This window comes from Bufo gargarizans, chromosome 10 (assembly GCF_014858855.1).
Source record: "Bufo gargarizans isolate SCDJY-AF-19 chromosome 10, ASM1485885v1, whole genome shotgun sequence".
Classification (NCBI taxonomy): domain Eukaryota; kingdom Metazoa; phylum Chordata; class Amphibia; order Anura; family Bufonidae; genus Bufo; species Bufo gargarizans.
In genome coordinates, this window is record NC_058089.1 from 15,556,899 (window position 1) to 15,580,533 (window position 23,635).

At 43.1% G+C, this 23,635-nt stretch overlaps 1 protein-coding gene across 1 annotated transcript in view; it reads left to right on the plus strand.

Annotated features, from left to right (window-relative positions):
- Nucleotides 1–23,635, plus strand: part of PAMR1 (peptidase domain containing associated with muscle regeneration 1) — a 39,721-nt gene that overhangs the window by 734 nt on the left and 15,352 nt on the right. The window contains exons 2-6 of the mRNA XM_044269619.1: nt 1,445–1,621; nt 4,070–4,198; nt 8,354–8,468; nt 19,163–19,380; nt 21,263–21,370. Coding sequence (XP_044125554.1) covers nt 1,445–1,621; nt 4,070–4,198; nt 8,354–8,468; nt 19,163–19,380; nt 21,263–21,370 — 747 coding nt within the window. The remainder of the gene's footprint in view (nt 1–1,444; nt 1,622–4,069; nt 4,199–8,353; nt 8,469–19,162; nt 19,381–21,262; nt 21,371–23,635) is intronic.

Here is a 23,635-nt window from a genome sequence, read left to right on the forward strand (position 1 = left end):
TTTGCTTTAGATTTTTAGCAACAGCGCCACTCTTGCCTATAGGCTGTGTCTGGTATTGCAGCTTAGCTCTAATAACTTGAATACTGCAATACCGGACATAGTCCATGGGCAGAAGGCAGTGAGTCACCAGAAAATTTGCCAATAAACCAGGCAGGCACAGTGTCTTGCTGAATATAGTGATTCCTTTCACTTACAGATTCATTGCTTTATTTTGGAGAAAAAATACTTTAAATCCATATGCAAATTAGCAGTTAAGTGCACCAAGGGCGGTCTCAAAACACTTTGTGCACTTTTGCTCCTCCCTCCTTCTCTGCCAGCCCCTCCTGCTCCTTCGTGATTGACAGGGCAAGGTGAGATGTCTATGCAGGAATGAAGAAGCAGAGGGAGGGGCTTGCAAGGGAAGCCGTAAGCACAAAGATGCATAGAGTGTTTTGGGCCCGCCCTCAGTGCACTTAACTGTGCATTTGCATAAAGTGCTTTTTCTCCAGAATGAAGCAGCGGATCTCTAAGTGAAATGTATTATTACATTCAGCTGAGCTAGAACTACAAGGCACTGTGGATGGTGAATTTCATGGTGACTTTCCCTTTAATATTACTACATTACATATAGCCACATTGGTGAGGATTCCTGGTCTACATAAACTGACATTAACCCTTCCCGACATCCTGCGTACAGCGGATGTTGAGTCTTTCAAGATGGCTCTCACTCCACCAGCAGAAAAATATCAGACATCCGGGGCTAATGTTTGTGATCGGCGATAACGCCAATCACAGACATTCAACCCCTCATATGCTATGGTCAGTAATTACCATGGCATCTAAGAGGCTTTTCCCTAGGAGCTCTGCGTTCTGAGATCGGGGAAGCCATTCGTTAACTCAGTCCCTCTGTATGATCCAAGGCTATCACATGATGATGTATTGTTGCTGAACAAACTCAGCTCTGCTACCCATAAGACCTCTGTGTTAGTAAATGGTGCCGAAAGCCAACAGTTGTAATAGTCATCTACTGTAATGGAGGAAACTACAAACCTGGAGGAAGAATTTAAAATTTGTGAGTGATGGAAAACACATCATCTGCTCTATAGTAAATATAGTACCGCCATCCTGCTTCAATAGTAAAAACCATGAGCTATGTAGCAGGAGCCTGGACATAAGAAACCTCAGTCAGAAAATGACTTCTAAGACAAGAGTGTTGTAGGCAATAAGAGGGAGGAGGAGATGAGCTGTCCCAAACATCTTTGGTCACTTGTATGATCCTGCATTTTCTGCTTCTCACTGTATAATAGAGATGTTACCATTCATTGTAATCCTGCCCTCTAATAATAATGAGATAATTCTGCCCCCATGTACACAGTAACAATGCAGATTCTATACCTGCAAATTTTCCATATTCTTTCATTCTATTAATGCATAGTTTTTTTTTGTTGTTGTTTTTTTTGCCCAGAATATACAGTGATTAATGAAAACTGTCCTGGAGCGGAGTGGAATATCATGTGCCGAGACTGCTGTGAATATGATCCGGTGGAGTGTGTGTGTCCAGGAGGCAATACGAAGGTGGGATATAGCATCCCTTGCTGTAGGAATGAAGATAATGAGTGTGACTCCTGCCTCATACACCCAGGTATTAAACTACAACTTTTCTGTCTTGAGAAACTCTACTACTATTATAATACTACCTCCTATGTATAAGAATGTAACCTCAATAATACTGCTCTTATGTACAAGAATAAAACTGCTATAATACTGCTCCTATGTACAGGAATATACTACTATAATGCTCCCTCATATGTACAGGAATATAACTACTATAATACTGCTCCCTATGTACAAGAATAGAAGTACTATAATACTGCTCATAGGAACAAGAATAGAACTACTATAATACTACCCCCTATATACAGGAATATAACTACTATAATACTGGCTCCTATGTACAGGAATATAACTACTATAATACTGCTCCTATATACAAGAATATAACTACTATAATACTGCTCCTATGTACAGGACGATATCTACTATAATACTGCCTCCTATGTACAGGAATATACTATAATACTACCTCCTATGTACAAGAATATAACTACTATAATACTGCTCCTATGTACAAGAATATAACTACTATAATACTGCTTCCTATGTACAAGAATATAACTACTATTATACTGCTCCTATGTACAGGACTATATCTACTATAATACTGCCTCCTATATACAGGAATATAACTACAATAATACTGCTCCTATGTACAAGAATATAACTACTATAATACAGCTCCTATGTACAAGAATATAACTACTATAATACTACTCCTATGTACAAGAATATAACTACTATAATACTGCTCATATGTATAAGAATATAACTACTATAATACTGCCTTCTATGCACAAGGATATAACTACTATATTACTGCTCCTATGTACAAGAATATAACTACTATAATACTGTTCCTATGTACAAGAATATAACTACTATAATACTGCTCCTATGTACAAGACTATAACTACTATAATACTGCTCCTATGTACAAGAATATAACTACTATAATACTGCTCCTATGTACAAGAATATAACTACTATAATACTGCCTCCTCTGTACAAGAATATAACTACTATAATACTGCTCCTATGTACAAGAATATAACCACTATAATACTGCCCCTATGTACAGAACTATATCTACTATAATACTGCCTCCTATGTACAAGAATATTACTACTATAATACTGCTCCTATGTACAAGAATATAACTACTATAATACTGCTCATATGTATAAGAATATAACTACTATAATACTGTTCCTATGTACAATAATATAACTACTATAATACTGCTCCTAGGGACAAGAATATAACTACTATAATACTGCTCCTAGGGACAAGAATATAACTACTATAATACTGCCTCCTATGTACAAGAATATAACTACTATAATACTGCCTCGTATGTACAAGAATATAACTACTATAATACTGCTCCTATGTGCAAGAATATAACTACTATAATACTGCTCCTATGTACAAGAATATAACTACTATAATACTGCTCCTATGTACAAGAATATAACTACTATAATACTGCTCCTATGGACAAGAATATAACTACTATAATACTGCCTCGTATGTACAAGAATATAACTACTATAATACTGCTCCTATGTACAAGAATATAAATACTATAATACTGTTCCTATGGACAAGAATATAACTACTATAATACTGCCTCGTATGTACAAGAATATAACTACTATAATACTGCTCCTATGTACAAGAATATAACTACTATAATACTGCCTCCTATGTACAAGAATATAACTACTATAATACTGCCTCCTATGTACAAGAATATAACTACTATAATACTGCTCCTATGTACAAGAATATAACTACTATAATACTGCCTCCTATGTACAAGAATATAACTACTATAATACTGCCTCCTATGTACAAGAATATAACTACTATAATACTGCTCCTATATACAAGAATATAACTACTATAATACTGCTCCTATGTACAAGAATATAACTACTATAATACTGCCTCCTATGTACAAGAATATAACTACTATAATACTGCTCCTATGTACAAGAATATAACTACTATAATACTGCTCCTATGTACAAGACTAAAACTACTATAATACTGCTCTTATATACAAGAATATAACTACTATAATACTGCTCCTATGTACAAGAATATAACTACTATAATACTGCCTCCTATGTACAGGAATATAACTACTATAATACTGCCTCGTATGTACAAGAATATAACTACTATAATACTGCTCCTATGTACAAGAATATAACTACTATAATACTGCCTCTTATGTACAAGAATATAACTACTATAATACTGCTCCTATGTACAAGAATATAACTGCTATAATACTGCTCCTATGTACAAGAATATAACTACTATAATACTGCTCCTATGTACAAGAATATAGCTACTATAATACTGCTCCTATGTATAAGAATATAATGTGATCTGCAGTTTGTACCATAGACTGAATTTAGGGCAGTGTTGACTCTTTCCTAATAACATTGCCCCATTTTCCTAGGATGTTCTATATTTGAAAACTGTAAGTCCTGTAACAATGGGTCGTGGGGCAGGATGCTGGATGACTTCTATGTGAAGGGTCAGTACTGCTCGGAGTGTCGGGTCGGCTGGTACGGTGGAGACTGCATGAGTGAGTATCATAAAAAATGAGAACTCTCTACTTGACCGGTCATAAGTGGTTGATAACATCCTCTCCAGCCCTCCCAGGGTTGGAAGTATCTGCCTGCTGCTTTATGATGACCACTTCATAATGATGGCGATTTCAAGCATTCTTTTGTTTGGGGGAGCGGGGTCACATCTGCTGCTTTGGGGGCATTCCCATGGGCTGGCAGTGTGCTGGGCAACACCTGTAACAACTGTATGTTCCCAAAAACCATGCAAAATGGTGCCCATTACCATAAAAGGTGCAAGACGGTGTCTTGCAATTTTTGACTGGGTGGCACTGCACCATCCCATTTGTATGCACCCTCACCTTCAGGGGTGCAGCTAGCCTTTCAAGTGCCTGGGGCGAAAACTGAAACGGCACCCCCACCTCCCAATGCCAATTTTTTAACCTAACCCCTTTCCTACAGCTTTACTGTTAAAGACATACCTGGAAAACATTACATAAATAACTACAAAACATACTGTGCCCACTGTGCTTCCCAATACTATACTGCAGAAACAGATAATTCCCCTTCCGCTGCCCCTCTCTTGCCCCTACCTGGTGCTGCCTGAGGCAATCGCCTCACATGGCCTCATTGGTGGTGCGCCCCTGCCTACCTTGGCTAGGAGGTAATAATGCATTTGCATAAAAGATTTCCTCAATTGCACAATGGTCCAAGATGAATCCGAAACAAATGTAGCAGAGCTGTGTTTGTCATTGCAATATTACAGTATTTTTTATCTACGTTCAACAGTCTCTTGTGTTAGGGCTCATATTTTCTTTCCGTGTCCGTTCCGTTTTTTTGCGGACCGTATCCGGAACCATTAATTTCAATGGGTCCGCAAAAAAAACTGAAGTTACTCCGCGTCCGCTCCGTTTCCGTACTTCCGTATTTCCGTTCCGCAAGAAAATAGAACATGTCCTATTATTGCCTGCATTACGGACAAGGGTAGGAGTGTTCTATCAGGGGCCAGGTGTTCCATTCCACAAAATACGGAATGCAGACGGACGTCATCCGGATTTTTTGGGATCCGTTTTTTTGCGGACCGCAAAATATATACGGTCGTGTGCATGAGCCCTTAGATGGATCCTTTAACAATAAACTGATTAGGTTGTCTCACAGCTAGAGTTCCCAGTGATCGCCTGTGATTTGAGGGAAGATCCTAGACTGTTTGATTTCCTACAGTGCCCCCACAGGGGATATGAAGTATTACACATCTGTGACTGAAATTAAAATTAGATGAACTAATGATCCCAGCTCTGCTACATCTATATATGTTTATTGAAGAATACTTTTTGTTATAGTTTTGTCTCATTTTTTTCTAATTAAGCTTGCTTGTGTTTGTTGCGGTACCTAATGTGACAGCCTCAATGCTTGGGAGCTTGGAGTCAGCCCAATACACAGAGCCCCCCTATTTGCTCGGCCCTCCCTCTACCCCCTACGCTTTATAGAATGGAACACTTTATCTACAGGCTTGCATTATAACAGCCTATTAATTAGACTTTTTCTCCATCTTGGCCAGGCTGAAGGATTTTTTAATTGCCGTGCATTCTAACTGCTAATTATGCTTGATCAGGCTGCTAAGTCTATTCTCCGTTTGCGCTGGCGTGGGATGAGAGGAGGTCCGAGAGATTCTGTTACTTGGACTGAATCTGCCCGTCTGCTCGCACTAGCATGGCCCTGGATCTTAAGTAAATAGCTGTCATTATTCCATCACAGGCACAAAAGAGCAGAATAAGGCAGTGGGAGTAATGGGCCACTTTGTTTCTCGTTAACCCCCTGAAGATATTTTTGACTTAAAGGGCACTTTTCAGCAGGATCCTATTAAGCCACAAAGGTAGGATGGATCCTGCTGATTAAAATGCTACCTGTCTTGTGAAAATCGGTTGTGGCATTCCCGAGAAAAAAAACTTTCATTCTTTATTCAAAAAAGGGCATCAGTGTACTGAGGGGCGTGACCAGCACTGGAAAGCTGAAAAGCTCAGGCTCCACCCACCCTGCACAGAAGCCATTATTTGCATTAAGAGTAAAAAGTATTTTTTCTTGGGAACCCCAGAACCAATTTTCACAAGACAGACATCATTTTAATCAGCAGGATCAACAGTACTGGTTTAAATGGGGCTGATCCGGCTGACAGGTGCCCTTTAAAGGAGAATTTTGGGACAAATAATCAACTATAATATGACATAGATACGAATCGGCTGCATTCTTAAATGGGTTCTCTCACTTCAGCAAGTGGCATTTATCATGTAGAGAAAGTTAATACAAGGCACTTACTAATGTATTGTGCTTGTCCATATTGCCTCCTTTGCTGGCTGGATTCATTTTTCCATCACATTATACACTGCTTGTCTCTATGGTTATGACCACCCTGCAATCTAGCAGTGATGGTCATGCTTCACACTATAGGAAAAAAGCCCTGGTCTCTCTGGTGTGCCAGGGCCATGGGAGCTCACCTAGGCTTACACTACACCATGGACGGTGCTATGTAGTTGAACGGCAGGGGCGCACGGTATCGGACACCCCCAAGTCAGATTTTGATGGTCTATTGATACAACCCCTTTAAGGTGCCTTACACCACTCATGGCGAAAACCTGAGCTGTCTCTTTCTGTATACCCATGGTTCTTTGCAGAAACTGCTTAAAATGTGGAAACTGGCAGAATAGACACTGACAGTGTCTCCCCTGCCCGAGACTGTCTTGATATTTTTGCAGCTTTTTTTCTCCACTGGTTTTAATGGGAAAAAAATGAAATGCAAAGCACGAGCAGATACGTTTTTTTCTACAGTGCCGTATGACAATATTTTTTACTCTCACCTTTTATCTACTGTTAGATAAATGGCACGCACTGCGGGCAGATCTATACGCTGCGGCACAGCTGTCAAATTTCTGTTCCCGGAGAAACCATATGGGATGAGAAAACACCGGGGGCCGCTGTCACCAGGGCAGACTCCGGAATGTGCCTTTTATGCATATTTTTGGATTTTTGGCTTATTTATAGCGCAACCATTGATGAACTGCGACATTAACCTCACACTCTGCGCCCCTGAGGGGTTTAGTAAGAGGGAGCGAGGTAATAGGCAACGATCCTCGGTATAGTGGTACCGGTTACCATGGAAACAGCAGGGGAAAAAAATTCCACAACAGCAACTTCTCTGTTTAATTTTAGCAGCAGGAGATGAGAATGGAAAATGCAGGGGAGGCCCTTAACTCCTGCATTGCTGGAAGTCAGGAGGAGCGTTGTATCTTTAATGTACACGGAGGAATTATTTAAAAGCATCTTTACATTTGGAGGAGGGGGTATTGCACAGTATGTCGCATGTGTGAATACGGACATACGACCCACATGTGACCAGCCTGATCTTTCCTCGAATTTGGTAAAGGACTCTCATAAATGGCGATACAAAATTGCAACTTGCTACCAAAACCCTTGAAAGGCTGCAATGCACAACACAACCACAGGATGGCAACATAGAGACAAAGGATAGACTTCTTGTGACAGAATATCGCTATGTAGTTTGTTTGTTTTTTTAAACTGTCTTTTTGTGTCACAACCCTCAGGATGTGTGGAGCCAAGAGAAACAATAAGTAAGGACATATCTGTACTGTGAGATCCCTGCAAATATTGCACCCATTACATGCCACTGAATGCAATGCCCTACAAAATGATCATCCTACCTTAGTGATCCCCAACCCCTTGTGAGCATCTCAGACCTCTCAGTGTGTGCACTATGCAAATGCGATCTCCCACTGCGTGTTTTGTTACAAATAGAGCCCCTACTATGTGTCACTGCATGCAACGACCCATCCACACTGTGGTTAGCCTACAACTGTGACCCTCCAGCCCAAGTGCAAAGAAATATAGTTATGTTTTTGTAGGGCAAATAATCAAATCAGAACTAAGTCTATGATCAGATTCACACACATTGCTCTTAAGTTTCAAAGCATCTTACAACCTAACATATCACTAAATACAGAACAGACACAACGCAGTACACAAATGTGACCAGTAGAGGGAGCTCTAACACACCTCATTGTATTATATACCAATGTGAAGAATAAGAGGGTTTTCATCTATTTCTTGCACTGAATGAGTTTAGTTAACTCGGGTGGTTAAATTATTGTTTTCCTCTTCCATAGGATGTGGGGAGGTAATCCAAGCTGCCCGTGGAGAGATCATGTTGGAGAGTTACCCATTTAATGCGCACTGTGAATGGAGCATCCAAGTGTCACCCGGATATACTGTAGAACTCAGGTAGAGAATTCAATGTAATGTATGTACACAGTGACTCCACCAGCAGAATAGTGAGTGCAGCTCTGGAGTATAATACAGGATGTAACTCAGGATCAGTACAGGATAAGTAATGTATGTACACAGTGACTCCACCAGCAGAACAGTGAGTGCAGCTCTGGAGTATAATACAGAATGTAACTCAGGATCAGTACAGGATAAGTAATGTAATGTATGTATACAGTGACTCCACCAGCAGAATAGTGAGTGCTGCTCTGGAGTATAATACAGGATGTAATTCAGGATCAGTACAGGATAAGTAATGTACAGTCATGTGAAAAAATTAGGACACCCTTTGAAAGCATGTGGTTTTTTGTAACATTTTTAATAAAACGTTATTTCATCTCCGTTTCAACAATACAGAGAGATTAAAGTAATCCAACTAAACAAAGAAAACTGAAGAAAAGTCTTTTCAAGATCTTCTGTAAATGTCATTCTACAAAAATGCCTATTCTAACTGAGGAAAAAGATAGGACACCCTCACATGTATTCCCTCTTAAATTGGCTCAGATCTCACACAGGTATATCACACCAGGTGCACATAATTAGTAGATCGTTACTCTGCATGTTGAATGAGGCTTGCCCTATTTAAACCTCAGACATTTAGTTTGGTGTGCTCCTGACTGTTGAAGTGAGAGTGAGCACCATGGTGAGAGCAAAAGAGCTGTCAGAGGACTTCAGAAAAAAGATTGTAGCAGCCTATGAGTCTGGGAAGGGATTTAAAAAGATCTCAAAAGATTTTGAAATCAGCCATTCCACTGTCCGGAAGATAGTCTACAAGTGGAGGGCTTTCAAAACAACTGCCAACATGCCCAGGACTGGTCGCCCCAGCAAGTTCACCCCAAGAGCAGACCGCAAGATGCTAAAAGAGGTCTCCAAAAACCCTAAAGTGTCATCTCGAGAACTACAGCAGGCTCTGGCTACTGTTGATGTAGAAGTACATGCCTCTACAATCAGAAAGAGACTGTACAAGTTTAACTTGCATGGGAGGTGTGCAAGGAGGAAACCTTTGCTTTCCAAGAGAAACATCGAGGCCAAACTGACATTTGCCAGAGATAAAGTTGACAAAGACCAGGACTTCTGGAATAATGTTCTTTGGACAGATGAGTCCAAAATTGAATTATTTGGACACAACAGCAGAGGACATGTTTGGCGTAAACCAAACACAGCATTCCAAGAAAAGAACCTCATACCAACTGTGAAGCATGGAGGTGGAAGTGTCATGGTTTGGGGCTGCTTTGCTGCAGCAGGACCTGGTCAGCTCACCATCATAGAATCCACGATGAATTCTACTGTGTATCAGAAGGTGCTTGAAGAACATGTGAGACCATCAGTTAGAAAATTAAAGCTGAAGCGGAACTGGACCATGCAACATGACAATGACCCAAAACATACTAGTAAATCAACCAAAGATTGGCTGAAAAAGAAGAAATGGAGAGTCCTGGAATGGCCAAGTCAAAGTCCAGATTTGAATCCCATTGAGATGCTGTGGGGTGACTTGAAAAGGGCTGTACGTGCAAGAAACCCCTCAAACATCTCACAGCTGAAAAAGTTCTGCATTGAGGAGTGGGGTAAAATTTCCTCAGACCGATGTCGAAGACTGGTAGATGGCTACAAGAACCGTCTCACTGCAGTTATTTCAGCCAAAGGAGGTAACACTCGCTATTAGGGGCAAGGGTGTCCTATCTTTTTCCTCAGTTAGAATAGGCATTTTTGTAGAATGACATTTACAGAAGATCTTGAAAAGACTTTTCTTCAGTTTTCTTTGTTTAGTTGGATTACTTTAATCTATCTGTATTGTTGAAACGGAGATGAAATAACCTTTTATTAAAAATGTTACAAAAAACCACATGCTTTCAAAGGGTGTCCTAATTTTTTCACATGACTGTATGTACACAGTGACTGCACCAGCAGAATAGTGAGTGCAGCTCTGGAGTATAATACAGAATGTAACTCAGGATCAGTACAGGATAAGTAATGTATGTATACAGCAGAATAGTGAGTGCAGCTCTGGAGTATAATACAGGATGTTATCAATTCAAAAATTCTGACCCAGATAAATGAATGTTATTAGGTTCTCCTAAATAGAAACTGGCAACCATAAGGCTCATAGTACCCAATGTACATTTATCCCATAACCTATATTAGTAAAACCCCTCTTTATTTTATTAAGTTAAAAATCGCACCTCCAAAAACCCAGCCGGCTATGGTAGTGTATTAGTCTGTGGTTCTGGCACTTTTACCACTAGTCCCTTTTCATTGATGGATTACATTGATTGTACAGTTTAGTGGTAGCACAAACAATAGCTGGATACTAAAATCTCTACATACACTGCCCCCCAACATGTTTCGCCCGATCCCTGGCATTCTCCTGGTTGCCCATATACCCCTGCAAGGTTATCAAAACCGCATTTCTATATATAAGTTGCATGCTCCACATTGACACCCCTGTGTATTATAGCGCAGTGTAACAAATGTGCTGAAAGATATGAATCAGTTTAGAAACTGAATGAATCCTCCTAGCTCCAGATAATTGAAACCTGTGAAAGAGACTAAATCGTAAAGCCCCCTCTCCGGGGATTGGTGGTAACGTCGCCTTTCATCTTCCGAATCATGACTGTTCTTTTTATTTATTTATTTATTTTTCTTTCACTGTTTATAAAAGAAATGCAGAATCAGTACAATACAACTGACATAGAGGTCAATATCTAGATGATGTTCATACAATATTGTGAAATAACAAAAAGTAGAGGTCCATTAACAATATATATTATTATGTCTCTTAAGAAATAGTGGAATCATTGGGAGAGGTTTCTGAATGTCTCCCAGGGTGTCCATGCTGCTTGGAAGTATTTTGTCCTTCTCGATTCCCATCCTGCAATCTGTTCCATTCTATATACAGGTCCTTCTCAAAAAATTAGCATATTGTGATAAAGTTCATTATTTTCTGTAATGTACTGATAAACATTAGACTTTCATATATTTTAGATTCATTACACACCAACTGAAGTAGTTCAAGCCTTTTATTGTTTTAATATTGATGATTTTGGCATACAGCTCATGAAAACCCAAAATTCCTATCTCAAAAAATTAGCATATCATGAAAAGGTTCTCTAAACGAGCTATTAACCTAATCATCTGAATCAACTAATTAACTCTAAACACCTGCAAAAGATTCCTGAGGCTTTTAAAAACTCCCAGCCTGGTTCATTACTCAAAACCGCAATCATGGGTAAGACTGCCGACCTGACTGCTGTCCAGAAGGCCATCATTGACACCCTCAAGCAAGAGGGTAAGACACAGAAAGACATGTCTGAACGAATAGGCTGTTCCCAGAGTGCTGTATCAAGGCCCCTCAGTGGGGAGTCTGCGGGAAGGAAAAAGTGTGGCAGAAAACGCTGCACAACGAGAAGAGGTGACCGGACCCTGAGGAAGATTGTGGAGAAGGACCGATTCCAGATCTTGGGGGACCTGCGGAAGCAGTGGACTGAGTCTGGAGTAGAAACATCCAGAGCCACCGTGTACAGGCGTGTGCAGGAAATGGGCTACAGGTGCCGCATTCCCCAGAAACAGCGGCAGAAGCGCCTGACCTGGGCTACAGAGAAGCAGCACTGGACTGTTGCAGGTCATTCGGAAATCAAGGTGCCAGAGTCTGGAGGAAGACTGGGGAGAGGGAAATGCCAAAATGCCTGAAGTCCAGTGTCAAGTACCCACAGTCAGTGATAGTCTGGGGTGCCATGTCAGCTGCTGGTGTTGGTCCACTGTGTTTTATCAAGGGCAGGGTCAATGCAGCTAGCTATCAGGAGATTTTGGAGCACTTCATGCTTCCATCTGCTGAAAAGCTTTATGGAGATGAAGATTTCCTTTTTCAGCACGACCTGGCACCTTCTCACAGCGCCAACACCACTGGTAAATGGTTTACTGACCATGGTATTACTGTGCTCAATTGGCCTGCCAACTCTCCTGACCTGAACCCCATAGAGAATCTGTGAGATATTGGGAAGAGAAAGTTGAGAGACGCAAGACCCAACACTCTGGATGAGCTTAAGGCCGCTATCGAAGCCCCCTGGGCCTCCATAACACCTCAGCAGTGCCACAGGCTGATTGCCTCCATGCCACGCCGCATTGAAGCAGCCATTTCTGCAAGAGGATTCCCGACCAAGTATTGAGTGCAGAACTGAACATAATTATTTGAAGGTTGACTTTTTTTGTATTAAAAACACTTTTCTTTTATTGGTCGGATGAAATATGCTAATTTTTTTAGATAGGAAATTTGGGTTTTCATGAGCTGTGGCCAAAATCATCAATATTAAAACAATAAAAGGCTTGAACTACTTCAGTTGGTCTGTAATGAATCTAAAATATATGACAGTCTAATGTTTATCAGTACATTACAGAAAATAATGAACTTTATCACAATATGCTAATTATTTGAGAAGGACCTGTATGTATTATCACACCTTATCAGCCACTGCGAGTATGTCGGAGCATCCATAGATTTCCATTTGGTAGCTACCAAGATCCTGGAGAGAGAATGGTTGTCTGATAAGGACATCGTAGAGATGGGAATCCTGTGACACTGTCCGTCTGGATGTGTAGAGAAATGGCATATTGATAAGAGGAATAGTAACAGCCCATAATCAACTCACTCGTCCATTTCCAGGAGGAACAACAGAGGAAGAGCACAACAAAGATCTAAGGCTTCTTTCACATTAGCATTAGGATCGTCTGGCAGGCTGTCTGCACTAACGCTTGCACACGTGCGCTGCTGGAAGTCCCCTCCGGCCCCATTCACTATAATAGGGACGGGCCGGGGATGCGGCTGCAGCACGGCAAACATGCCGAGAGGCGGACGGGCAAAAAACGCAGCATTGTATCAAATGGGGAGGGAGCGGACTTCCGGCAGCACAGGTGTGCAAGCGTTAGTACGGATCCGGCAGGCTCTTCCCCTGCCGGACAATCCTAAGGCCTCATGCACACTACCGTATGTATTTTTGTGGTCTGCAAACGACGGATCCAATAAAAAATACGGATGAAGTCCGTGTGCATTCCGTATTTTGCAGAACAGCTGGCCCCTAATAGAACAGTCCTATCCTCGTCCGTAATGCGGACAATAATAGGACATGTTCAATTTTTTTGCGAAAAGGAAATACAGAAACGGAATGCACATGAAGTAACTTCCGTTTTTTTTGCGGACCCATTGAAAAAAACGGAATGGAAACGGAATGAAAATACGTTTGTGTGCAAGAGGCCTAACGCTAATGTGAAAGAAGCCTAAGGCCTCTTGCACACGACCGTATGGCTTTGGGCTCATGCACACGACCGTGCCGTTTTTTGCGGTCCGCAAATTGTGGATCTGCAAAAAACGGATGCCACCCGCAATTTGCGGAACGGAACAAGAGGCCCATTATAGAAATCCGCAAAACGGACAAGAATAGGACATGCCTCATAATTTTTGCAAGGCCACGGAACGCGACATATTTTGATTCGGTATACGGTCCGTATACGGAACCATTAATTTCAACGCAACGCAAAAAATGTTTGCGTGCATGAGCCCTTTTTAGTATTTTGTGGTCCGCAAAAAAAACGGATCCGCAAAAAATACGGATTACGTCCGTGTGCATTCCGTTTTTGGGGGGAACGGAGCAGCTGACCCCTGATAGAACAGTCCTATCCTTGTCTGTTATGCAGACAATAATAGGACATGTTCTATGTTTGAACGGAGCGGAAAAACGGAAATACGGAAACGGAAAGCATACGGAGTACCTTCCTTTTTTTTTGCGGATCCATTGAAATGAATGGTTCCGTATACGGAATGCAAAGAACGGAATGGAAACGCAAAAAAAAACTTTAGTGTTCAAGAGGCCTAAGAAAAGATTCTCTAAAATTTGTAGCCCTGCAGCAGGGTCAGCAGGATATTAATTTTTCTATTCACTGACAGCAAGCAGGAATGGAACAGTAAATTATATTACAAATGCAGTTTAGCGGTACTTCTTTTTTTTTTTTTTACTGTATCCTGATTAAACTGTATTTACATTAAACAGGAAAATCCCTTTAAAATGGAGGGATTTTAATCTCCTGTGGTTTGTCGGTACAATGATTGGTTGGCTGTAGTAGGGGCGTGACACAAGCGTCGGCTTTTATGTGCGGTAATACTTAGATTAAGCCAACATGACGGTAATAAGGGCAGGAGCCTCGGAGGGGATCCCGTCTCATCATCCTATTATACCTGCTTTATCATAATTACTGTAATTAATCCAGTGCAATTAGCATGAGCTAGCCTGGGAGCTGCGACTGATATAAGAAATACACTGGCCGGGGCCTCCTTACTGGCGGGAGAGCATACACATTCATTAAAGGGGCTTTCCAGAAGTTAAATATCCTTAGGATAGCTCATCAGTATCAGATTAGGGGGTCCACCTCTCAGCACCCCCAAAGATAAGCTGTTTGAAGGGCTGCGATGTCCTGTCCTTTGGTCGCATGGTCCTTGTGCAGCTCAGTCCCTTTCAAGTGAACTGGATGGAGCTGCAATAGGTAGCGGGAATCACACCACAGGTCAGACCTAACCTGTTACCAGAAGCCCCCTTTAAAGGGCATCTGTCAGCAGTTTTGTACCTATGACACTGGCTGACCTGTTACATGTGAACTTGGCAGCTGAAGGCATCTGTGTTGGTCCCTTGTTCATATGTGCCCGCATTGCTGAGAAAAATGATGTTTTATTATATGCAAATGAGCCTTTAGGAGCAACGGGGGCGTTACCGTTACACCTAGAGGCTCTGCTGTCTCAGTAACTGCCGCACCCTCTGCACTTTGATTGACAGGGCCAGGGGTGGTGATGTTTTCCCTTCATTAAAGGGCTTGTCTCGTGTCAGCAAATGGCATTTATCATGTAGAGGAAGTGAATACAAGCCACTTACTAATGTATTGTGATGGTCCATATTGCTTCCTTTGCTGACTGGATTCATTTTTCCATCACATTATACACTGCTCGTTTCTATGGTTACGACCACCCTATAATCCAGCAGCGGTGGTCGTGCTTGCACACTGTAGGAAAAAGTGCCTGCCTGTGTGCGCTCCCATGGTCCTGGCCACCAGAGAGGACGGCACTTTTTCCTATACTGTGCAAGCACGACCACCGCTGCTGGATTTGAGGGTGGTCGCAACCATGGAAACGAGCCGTGTGAAGAAAAAGATGAATCCTGCAAGCAAAGGAAGCAATATGGAGAATCACAATACATTAGTAAGTGCCTTGTAATAACTTTCTCTACATAATAAATGCCACTTGCTGACATGAGACAACCCCTTTAATGAAGCAGTAGCTGCAATACTTACAAGGCTTATCCCTTCCTAGGCTGCTAGAGAGAGAGCCAACCAATCTGATAAGACAACCCCTTTAAGACGGCCCGGTCTTATTCCTGTACTTACCTCTTGCTGCTATTAGACGTCTCCCAAGAAGCTGCGCGTAGTGTTAACGATGAGGAATATACATTATTGAGTGTCCCCGCTCCCTGCTGAATCCTCTCTTAATATCTGGCGCACTGGGTAGAGATTAATCAGACTCCGGCGGCATCGGCTCACCGCGTCCACTCTGCGCCGACACAGGATGTCTCTTTTATTAAAATGCAATTTGTCATTGAAATCCATATATTACCTGAATCTATCATATTCCGCCGAGACGCGTCCTTGTCAGTTCACGGATCCATTTTTCATTTCTATGGAAGATCTGTGTGTATTTTTAACCCCTCTGTGTCAGTGGGCAGGCCCCGCTCCAGGTTCATGTGGGCCCCTGGGCGATAAAGCCTCAGTGGGCCCCCTTGTGGCATTAACTCTTACCCCAGTCTTCTAAATTCAGACCCCCCAGACCATGTAGTATACATGGTCTGGTGGGGGGGGGGGGGGGGTCTGAATTTAGAAGACTGGGGTAAGAGTTAATTTAGGGGTTCTGGTCTAAGTTGCGAATTTAGTTGCAAGTCTAGTCTGGGGCTCTGATATAGGATCTAGTCTGGGGCTCTGATTTTATATAGGATCTAGTCTGGGGCCTAAACTAATTTAGGGGTCTAATCTGGGGTCTGAATATAAGGGTCTGAATTTAGGGGTCTAATTTTGTGTTTCCATTTATTTATGTAGTCTGTAGTCTGCAGGCAGAATTTATTTTCTGTAGAGGGTGGGGGGGCAACTACAGAATATAGATAAATGATTAGGACCCCAGACCAGATTCATACAGGTGTGTGTGTGCTACCAAATACCACGTACTAATGCTACATGGTGTGGTGTTTTGGGGAGGCATCCCCCCAGCCCCCACTAATAGGAGAATAATGAGCAACAAACATCTTTGTGGGGGAATAACTTAGACCCCCCCCCCCAGTATACCTCAGGCTCCCACAAAATATGTACATACATGTATATGGATGAGGAAAAGAAATGCACAGCAAGCAGTAAAGCAAATATCCCTAAAGGCTCAGTCATTTTAGTAGGAATATTTGCTTTACTGCTTGCTGTGCATTTCTTTTCCTCATCCATATACATTACATTATAGTATGTGGTACGAGGTATACTGGGGGGGTCTAAGGAATCCCCCCACAAAGAGGTTTGTTGCACAATTCATTATTCTCCTATTAGTGGAGGCGGGATCCCTCCCCAAAAACACCACACCATGCATGATGCATTTATTGCATTAGTAAGTGATGAGCCCGGCGCGCGGCCGCCCCCTCGTGTTACTGGTCACAGACTCGCACACACCTAACTCCTGCCCTGCTCCTAGTTTCGGCGCTCGGCTGCTATGCTGTCTCCTACAGCTGCGCAGCCGCTTCTGATCAGCTCCGCCCCTGCTGTGATCACGTTCCTCCAGTCCTCCTCCGATCTGCCCGGGTATGCCGGGTGCTGATGCCGGCCCGGGTATGCCGGGTGCTGATGCCGGCCCGGGTATGCCGGGTGCTGATGCCGGCCCGGGTATGCCGGGTGCTGATGCCGGCCCGGGTATGCCGGGTGCTGATGCCGGCCCTGTCAGTGGGGCTGTTTCCAAGAGTGGGCTGAATCGGGAAACCTTGTCTAAGAAGGAGAGGATGGGAGTGGGAGTGTACTCACAAATCACAGTGGCAACCCTCATGCTGGTGCTCACTAGGCCCGTGCAGTGATTAGAGGACACACCCTTTCTTCCCTAGGGACAAACGTCGGTTTTGGGGTTCCTGCCTGGTGGTAGTTGGGGGGCCCTTGGTGTAAGGTGTTGGTCCAGGTGCAAGGCAGGACTGCAGCTTGAGCCGCTGGTGAATGGTGGAGTCAGAAACCAGGCCAATTGGTGTAAATTAATGAGTTGCTCTTTACTAAAGAGCTGAATAGGAGTAGTAGTACATCCAACAGTAAGAAAGCACAGTTCCAAGTAGATTTTGATGCAATTCCTCCCAATAGCAAAGTATGGACATCAGCAATGATAGAGGTTGTAGTACTCCTTCTCTCTCACTCTGGCAGTGTGGTGCATGTGACCTGTTTCTGCAATACCTGGGCGGAGGGCATGTTGAAATCCAACATGGCGGCTCCTTATTTTCTCTCCTCTATCTGCCATAGACACTAGATTTATGGCTAATCTGAAATCGGCTGGATTTATCTAAATTTTATCTAATGTATATGGCAAGACAAGGGAGTCTGTCAGTAGTTTTGAGCATGGTAAACTGCTGACAGCAGTACATAGGGGATGGGGAGAGCTGTGCAAATATACCATTTGTAGAGCTTTTATAATCACGAGTTGTGTGAATATGAAGTTTTGTTCTTCCAGATTCTGCTCCTGCAAGTGCCCAGGAGGAAGAGCTGTGACAACACTGGGTAGGAGCTGGGGAGAGCAGTACTAACATACCTTTTGTGGAGCTTTTATCATCAGGAGTAGTTTGAATATGAAGTTTTGTTCTAACAGGTTCTGTTCCTGCAAGTCCCCAGGGTGAGGCTTCATTGTGAAGTGCTCTCTGCACTGAACTGTAGGATGCCATTACAGCTGTCACGGCTCCGCCTCCTTGCACAATCTGGAAGAACAAAACTTCATATGCACACAACTCCTGATGATAAAAGCTCTACAAATGGTATGTTTGTACTGCTCTAGCTGTCCCCTGTCTACTGCTGTCAGCAGTTTACTATGCTCAAAACTGCTGACAGGCTCCCTTTGTCTGGTCATGTACATTAGATAAAGTTGGATAAAACCAGCCAATGATTAACCATCAGTCTAATGTGTGTGAGCACTTCCTTATTTCTTCGATGACAGATAGAGGAGACAAAGAAGGAGCCACCGTGTTGGATTTCAACATGCCAGAGCCTTTCTTTTTCTACTGGAAATAAGGCACTGGTTCTGCTGACAGGTATCTTGTGTGTGGCCAGCCTAAGGGTTATTATCCCAAAATGACTAATTTCATTGTTAAAGTGGTTGTCCAGCATTAGAAAAGCATTATTGACCAGAAACAGCGCCACACCTGCGAATGGGCTGTTTTTGGTATTGCAAGTTGGCTCCATTGACACGAATGGCACTGAGCTGCAATACCACCAGCAACCTGTGGACAAGCGTGGCACCATTTTGGAAGAAAGGAACCTGTTTTTGTAATCCTGGACAACCCCTTTAATAAACAATTTAAAGCATCAATTGTTGATTGCCCCTGATTTGACTCTTTATTTCTGGCCAGGTTTGCAATGATCAGTCTGGAGTTTGATTATATGTGTCAGTATGATTACCTGGAAGTCCGAGACGGCGACACTGTGGATGCTAAAATCATCAAGCGCTTCTGCGGGAACGAGCGGCCACAATCCATCCGCAGCTCGGGGAACTCTCTGCACCTTCTTTTCCAGTCGGATGGATCTAAAAACTTTGATGGATTCTATGCTACCTTCAAAGAAGTTACTGGTAATCATTTTACTGTCTTAAAGGGCATCTGTCAGCAGTTTTGTACCTATAACACTGGCTGACCTGTCCCATGTTCATATGTGCTCTTACTGCTGAGAAAAAAGATATTTTACTATATGCAAATGAGCCTCTAGGAGCAACAGGGGCGTTGCCGTTACACCTAGAGGCTCTGCTCTCTCTGCAACTGAAGCGCCCTCTCCACTTTGATTGACAGGGCCAGGCAGTGTAAATGTGATCACTCCTGGCTGGCCCTGTCAATTAAAGTGGAGAGGACACGGCAGTTGCAGAGAGAGCAGAGCCTCTAGGTGTAATGGTAACGCCCCCGTTGCACCTAGAGGCTCATTTGCATATATTAAAGCATCATTTTTCTCAGCAATGCGGGCACATATGAACATGGGACCAACACAGACGCCTTCAGCTGCCAAGCGCACATGTAACAGGTCAGCCAGTGTCATAGGTACAAAACTGCTGACAGATGCCCTTTAAATATATCTGTCACCCAGTGCATGATGCCAGCGGCTTGAGGGCTTAAAGGTGTTTGCCCACCTTGAACAATACTGTTTTGTTAGAAGGTTCCTTCAATGAAAGACTGATTGCAGGATGTCCCATTGCTGAGACCTCCAGTGATCAGCTGTTATCTGTTAGTGCACTTGGCAACAAGTACTCAATTTTCCTGCAGCGCCACCACAGGAAAAATGAAGGATTACACGCTATTCATTGCAATCAGTGAGATGCTCAGAGCCATGGTTCCTCCAGAGGAATAAAGAGACACTTTGAAATGAGTTTTCTAAAACAGACAACCCCTTTAAATGGAAATTTAATTATATTTTGTGAGCACCACGCGATAATTACCGATATCGTCCTATAACTCATATGGATATTTATGGGTTATAAGTGGGACCTTCATTAACATGGCATAGAAAATGTGCAAATGAATCATGAGTAAGTGTGAACAGGAGCGAGGAGCTGGATGCACGGTGCGTGATGCACAAGCCCAGTTTGGTTTTGCAGCCATTTGAGCTGATTATACATTTCAGGATACATCCACCGTGTTGTGTATACAGCTGCTATGCAGACTCCTTACCAAGAAGTAAACGGTATATAGAAGGGAATAGGACTGTAGGATCAGTCTACACAGTGTTTGTTTGTAGTCTGTAATTATGGAGACACATTGGTTTGCATAGGGGCTGTGTACACAAAACACTAGGAGATTCTGCCAGGCTGTTTTGCAAAGTTGCTTCATTTATTTTTGATCCATTGGATCAATAGAAAATCACTGGTCACCACAGGAATATTCAGCAACTCTACAGTCTAAGGCGGGGATGGCCAACCTGCGGCTTTCCAGCTGTTATAAAACTACAAGTCCCACAATGCCCTGCTGTAGACTGAAAGCTGTAGGCAGTGTGGGCATGCTGGGAGTTGTAGTTTTGCAACAGCTGGAGAGCCTCAGGTTGGCCATCCCTGGTCTAAGGCCTCTTGCACACAACCGTGTGTCCCCCGTGGCCGTATTGCAGCCAGCATACGGCGGGTCCTCAATACACGGGACACCGACCGTGTGCAATCCGCATTCACTTCAATTGGTCCGCAAATCCGGAGATCGAAATGGAACGGAACCACGGAACGGAAGCACTACAGAGTGCTACTGTGGTGTTTCGCTCCGTGCTTCCGTTTCGCAAAAAGATAGAACTTGTTCTATCTGTTTGCAGAACAGACGGATAGCGGACTCCATTCAAGTGAATGGGGTAGCGATCCGCATGCGGTTGGCCTGGGCAGCACACAAGAGGCCTAAAGACCAGACAAACTGCACCCTATATCGCAGCTTCCTAGATATTCAGGAATGGTGTGAGGCTTGAACATGTAAACCCTGTGCTCTTTCTTTCAGTGTGCTCCTCTTCCCCATGTTTCCATGATGGGACATGCATTGTGGAGAAAACTGGATCCTATAAATGTGCCTGTCTGGCGGGATATACGGGAAAACACTGCGAAAACGGTGAGTACTGCAGTTTTATGCGCGAGAACTGCAAACGCCCAGGAGTTAAACTACTTCATTTAAAATCTGCCTGCATCCACCTGAAAAAAGGTGTAACGCTGGGTTCAGACCTGAGTGTTCGGGATGGAGCGCTCTGTATGCGCGATTGTACGGGCGTTTGCAATCGCGCATACAGAGACAAGCGAATGCCCATTGTCGCGCGTTCCCGCTGAAGTCTATGTTTGGGAACGCGCGACAAGACGCCCCCAAGAAGCTCCTGTACTTCTTGGGGCGTCGGGCGTTTTACAGCGCGATCGTACGCGCTGTAAAACGCTCAGGTGAGAACCATTCCCATAGGGAATCATTGGTTCTTGCCTGTTGAGCGTTTTACAGCGCGTAGGAACGCGCTGTAAAACGCTCAGGTCTGAACCCAGCGTAAAGTCATGGCCACTAGGGATCTCACTTTCACCTAATTTGCAGTGCGCTGACTTTTGTCTGGCAAGATCTGTCCCTAGTAACAGAGATATAGAAGGTGGCTCACAGGAAATGGGGGGGGGGGGGGGGCGGGTGTCAGAGGTAGCTGAGGTCCTGAAACCTGCTTCTACATGGCCTTTGAAGAGCAGAGGAGTATTCTGTGTTTCTATGTGATTTCCCCCTCCTTATATGTTCTGTGTGCTGCAAACATAGTGGGAAGTAAGGGAAAGGATGCCACAGCAGGAAAGCGCTGGCAGATTTCACAGAAGGGATAGGCCCCCTGCTTCTGAGTGAAATGCATCTAGCTGTGCAGCTGAAACAGGGAATAATTAGGCTGAAAATGACATTAGGGAAGCCCAAAAAAGACCTGTTCCGTAACAGTTATGAATGTACAAAGAAGCACAGCCATTATGAAAACAGTTTTTGAAAACGCAGGTACATTTTAAGGGTAACTCTATCTATAATACATGATTTCACTATTAATTTATAATTTTCAGTCTACCATATACCAGGAAATCTCAACAAATCCATTTAGCGTTATTAGGGTCCATCAGGTTTCCTTTGCGGATACGACATTTTTTGACAACAAGAACAGTGCTGCAGATCATACAAGTTCCTGCCATCAAACCCAGACTGAAAGCCCAACAGATCAACATGCCCTTTTCATGAAAAAAAAAATCACAAGTTGTCACAGCCCCTCCCCTTTTCCCAAATAACTTCGAAACTACTTAAAAACAATTCCATAATTTGCTAATGGCTGACGTGCTAGGCTCCTGTATATCCTGAAAGACTAGACTCTTCTAACAGGGAAATTTAATGAAGTATGAACCAATTAAAGGGGTTCTCCGGGAATAATTTACAATTACCACCAGTAACGTGTCCTAGAATGTGTGCAGGACTGGTTGCCACCATTTGCAAAGTTGCCTAAGGGGAGGGGGAGCAGAGTCTCTCTACACTGCTCTACAATAGCTGGTAATGATGTGATCCTGCATACGATCTACCATCATGGATGAGCAGCCTGACAGGAACACTCACCAATATGTTGTATATGTAAGTGTCAGAGCATAATGTGTAGTGAAGCCTTGCCCCCTCACCCTACTAGGCAGCTCGGCAAGTGGAGGCCACCAGTCCTCCTCACATTCCTGGAGAACCTCATCAACTAGATCTTCCCAAGCCTCACAGGGATGTAAAATAAGAAATGCTGGGGGCTAGGGCAATTGTGTTTTATAAGTAATGTCCCAGAATATCAAGCAGGCTTAACTGACTAACAAAAAGGTCTAGTATGGCAGCCTGGCTATGCCTCTTCTTATACACCACATTATTCAGACAGGTTTAGAAGCAGCAGATTGACATTGAGAGGTGTTATTTAGTACCAGAAGAGGTAAAGGAAACCCACATTTTTGGCCCCATGATAGTGATGGGGGCCACTCCTTTTCTAAAGTAGAAACTCAAACAATATTCCTGTGAGCGAGACTTAGTGAGGTCCCTCACCCCGGCCAGCAAGAGCCTATTATGTATTCTGTAGACTGCATGGTCCTGTAGGTTGTTTGTGTATTGTGGATGATTGATGGTTTGTGTCACAGCACATATACTGCAGACTGGTTATTTTCGGGGACTGGGATTTACTGTGATTTACTTCAGCCTATGACACCTATGGGAAAACAGGAAAATAGCAATGTGAGATTGATGGCACCCATGAGATAAATGTCTAATATACAAATATATACATTAAAACAGCCTTTAGGCAGTCTTTGTCTTACAGGGCATGCTGATACATTTAGTTCCTGAGCATATTATTCATATATGCAGATG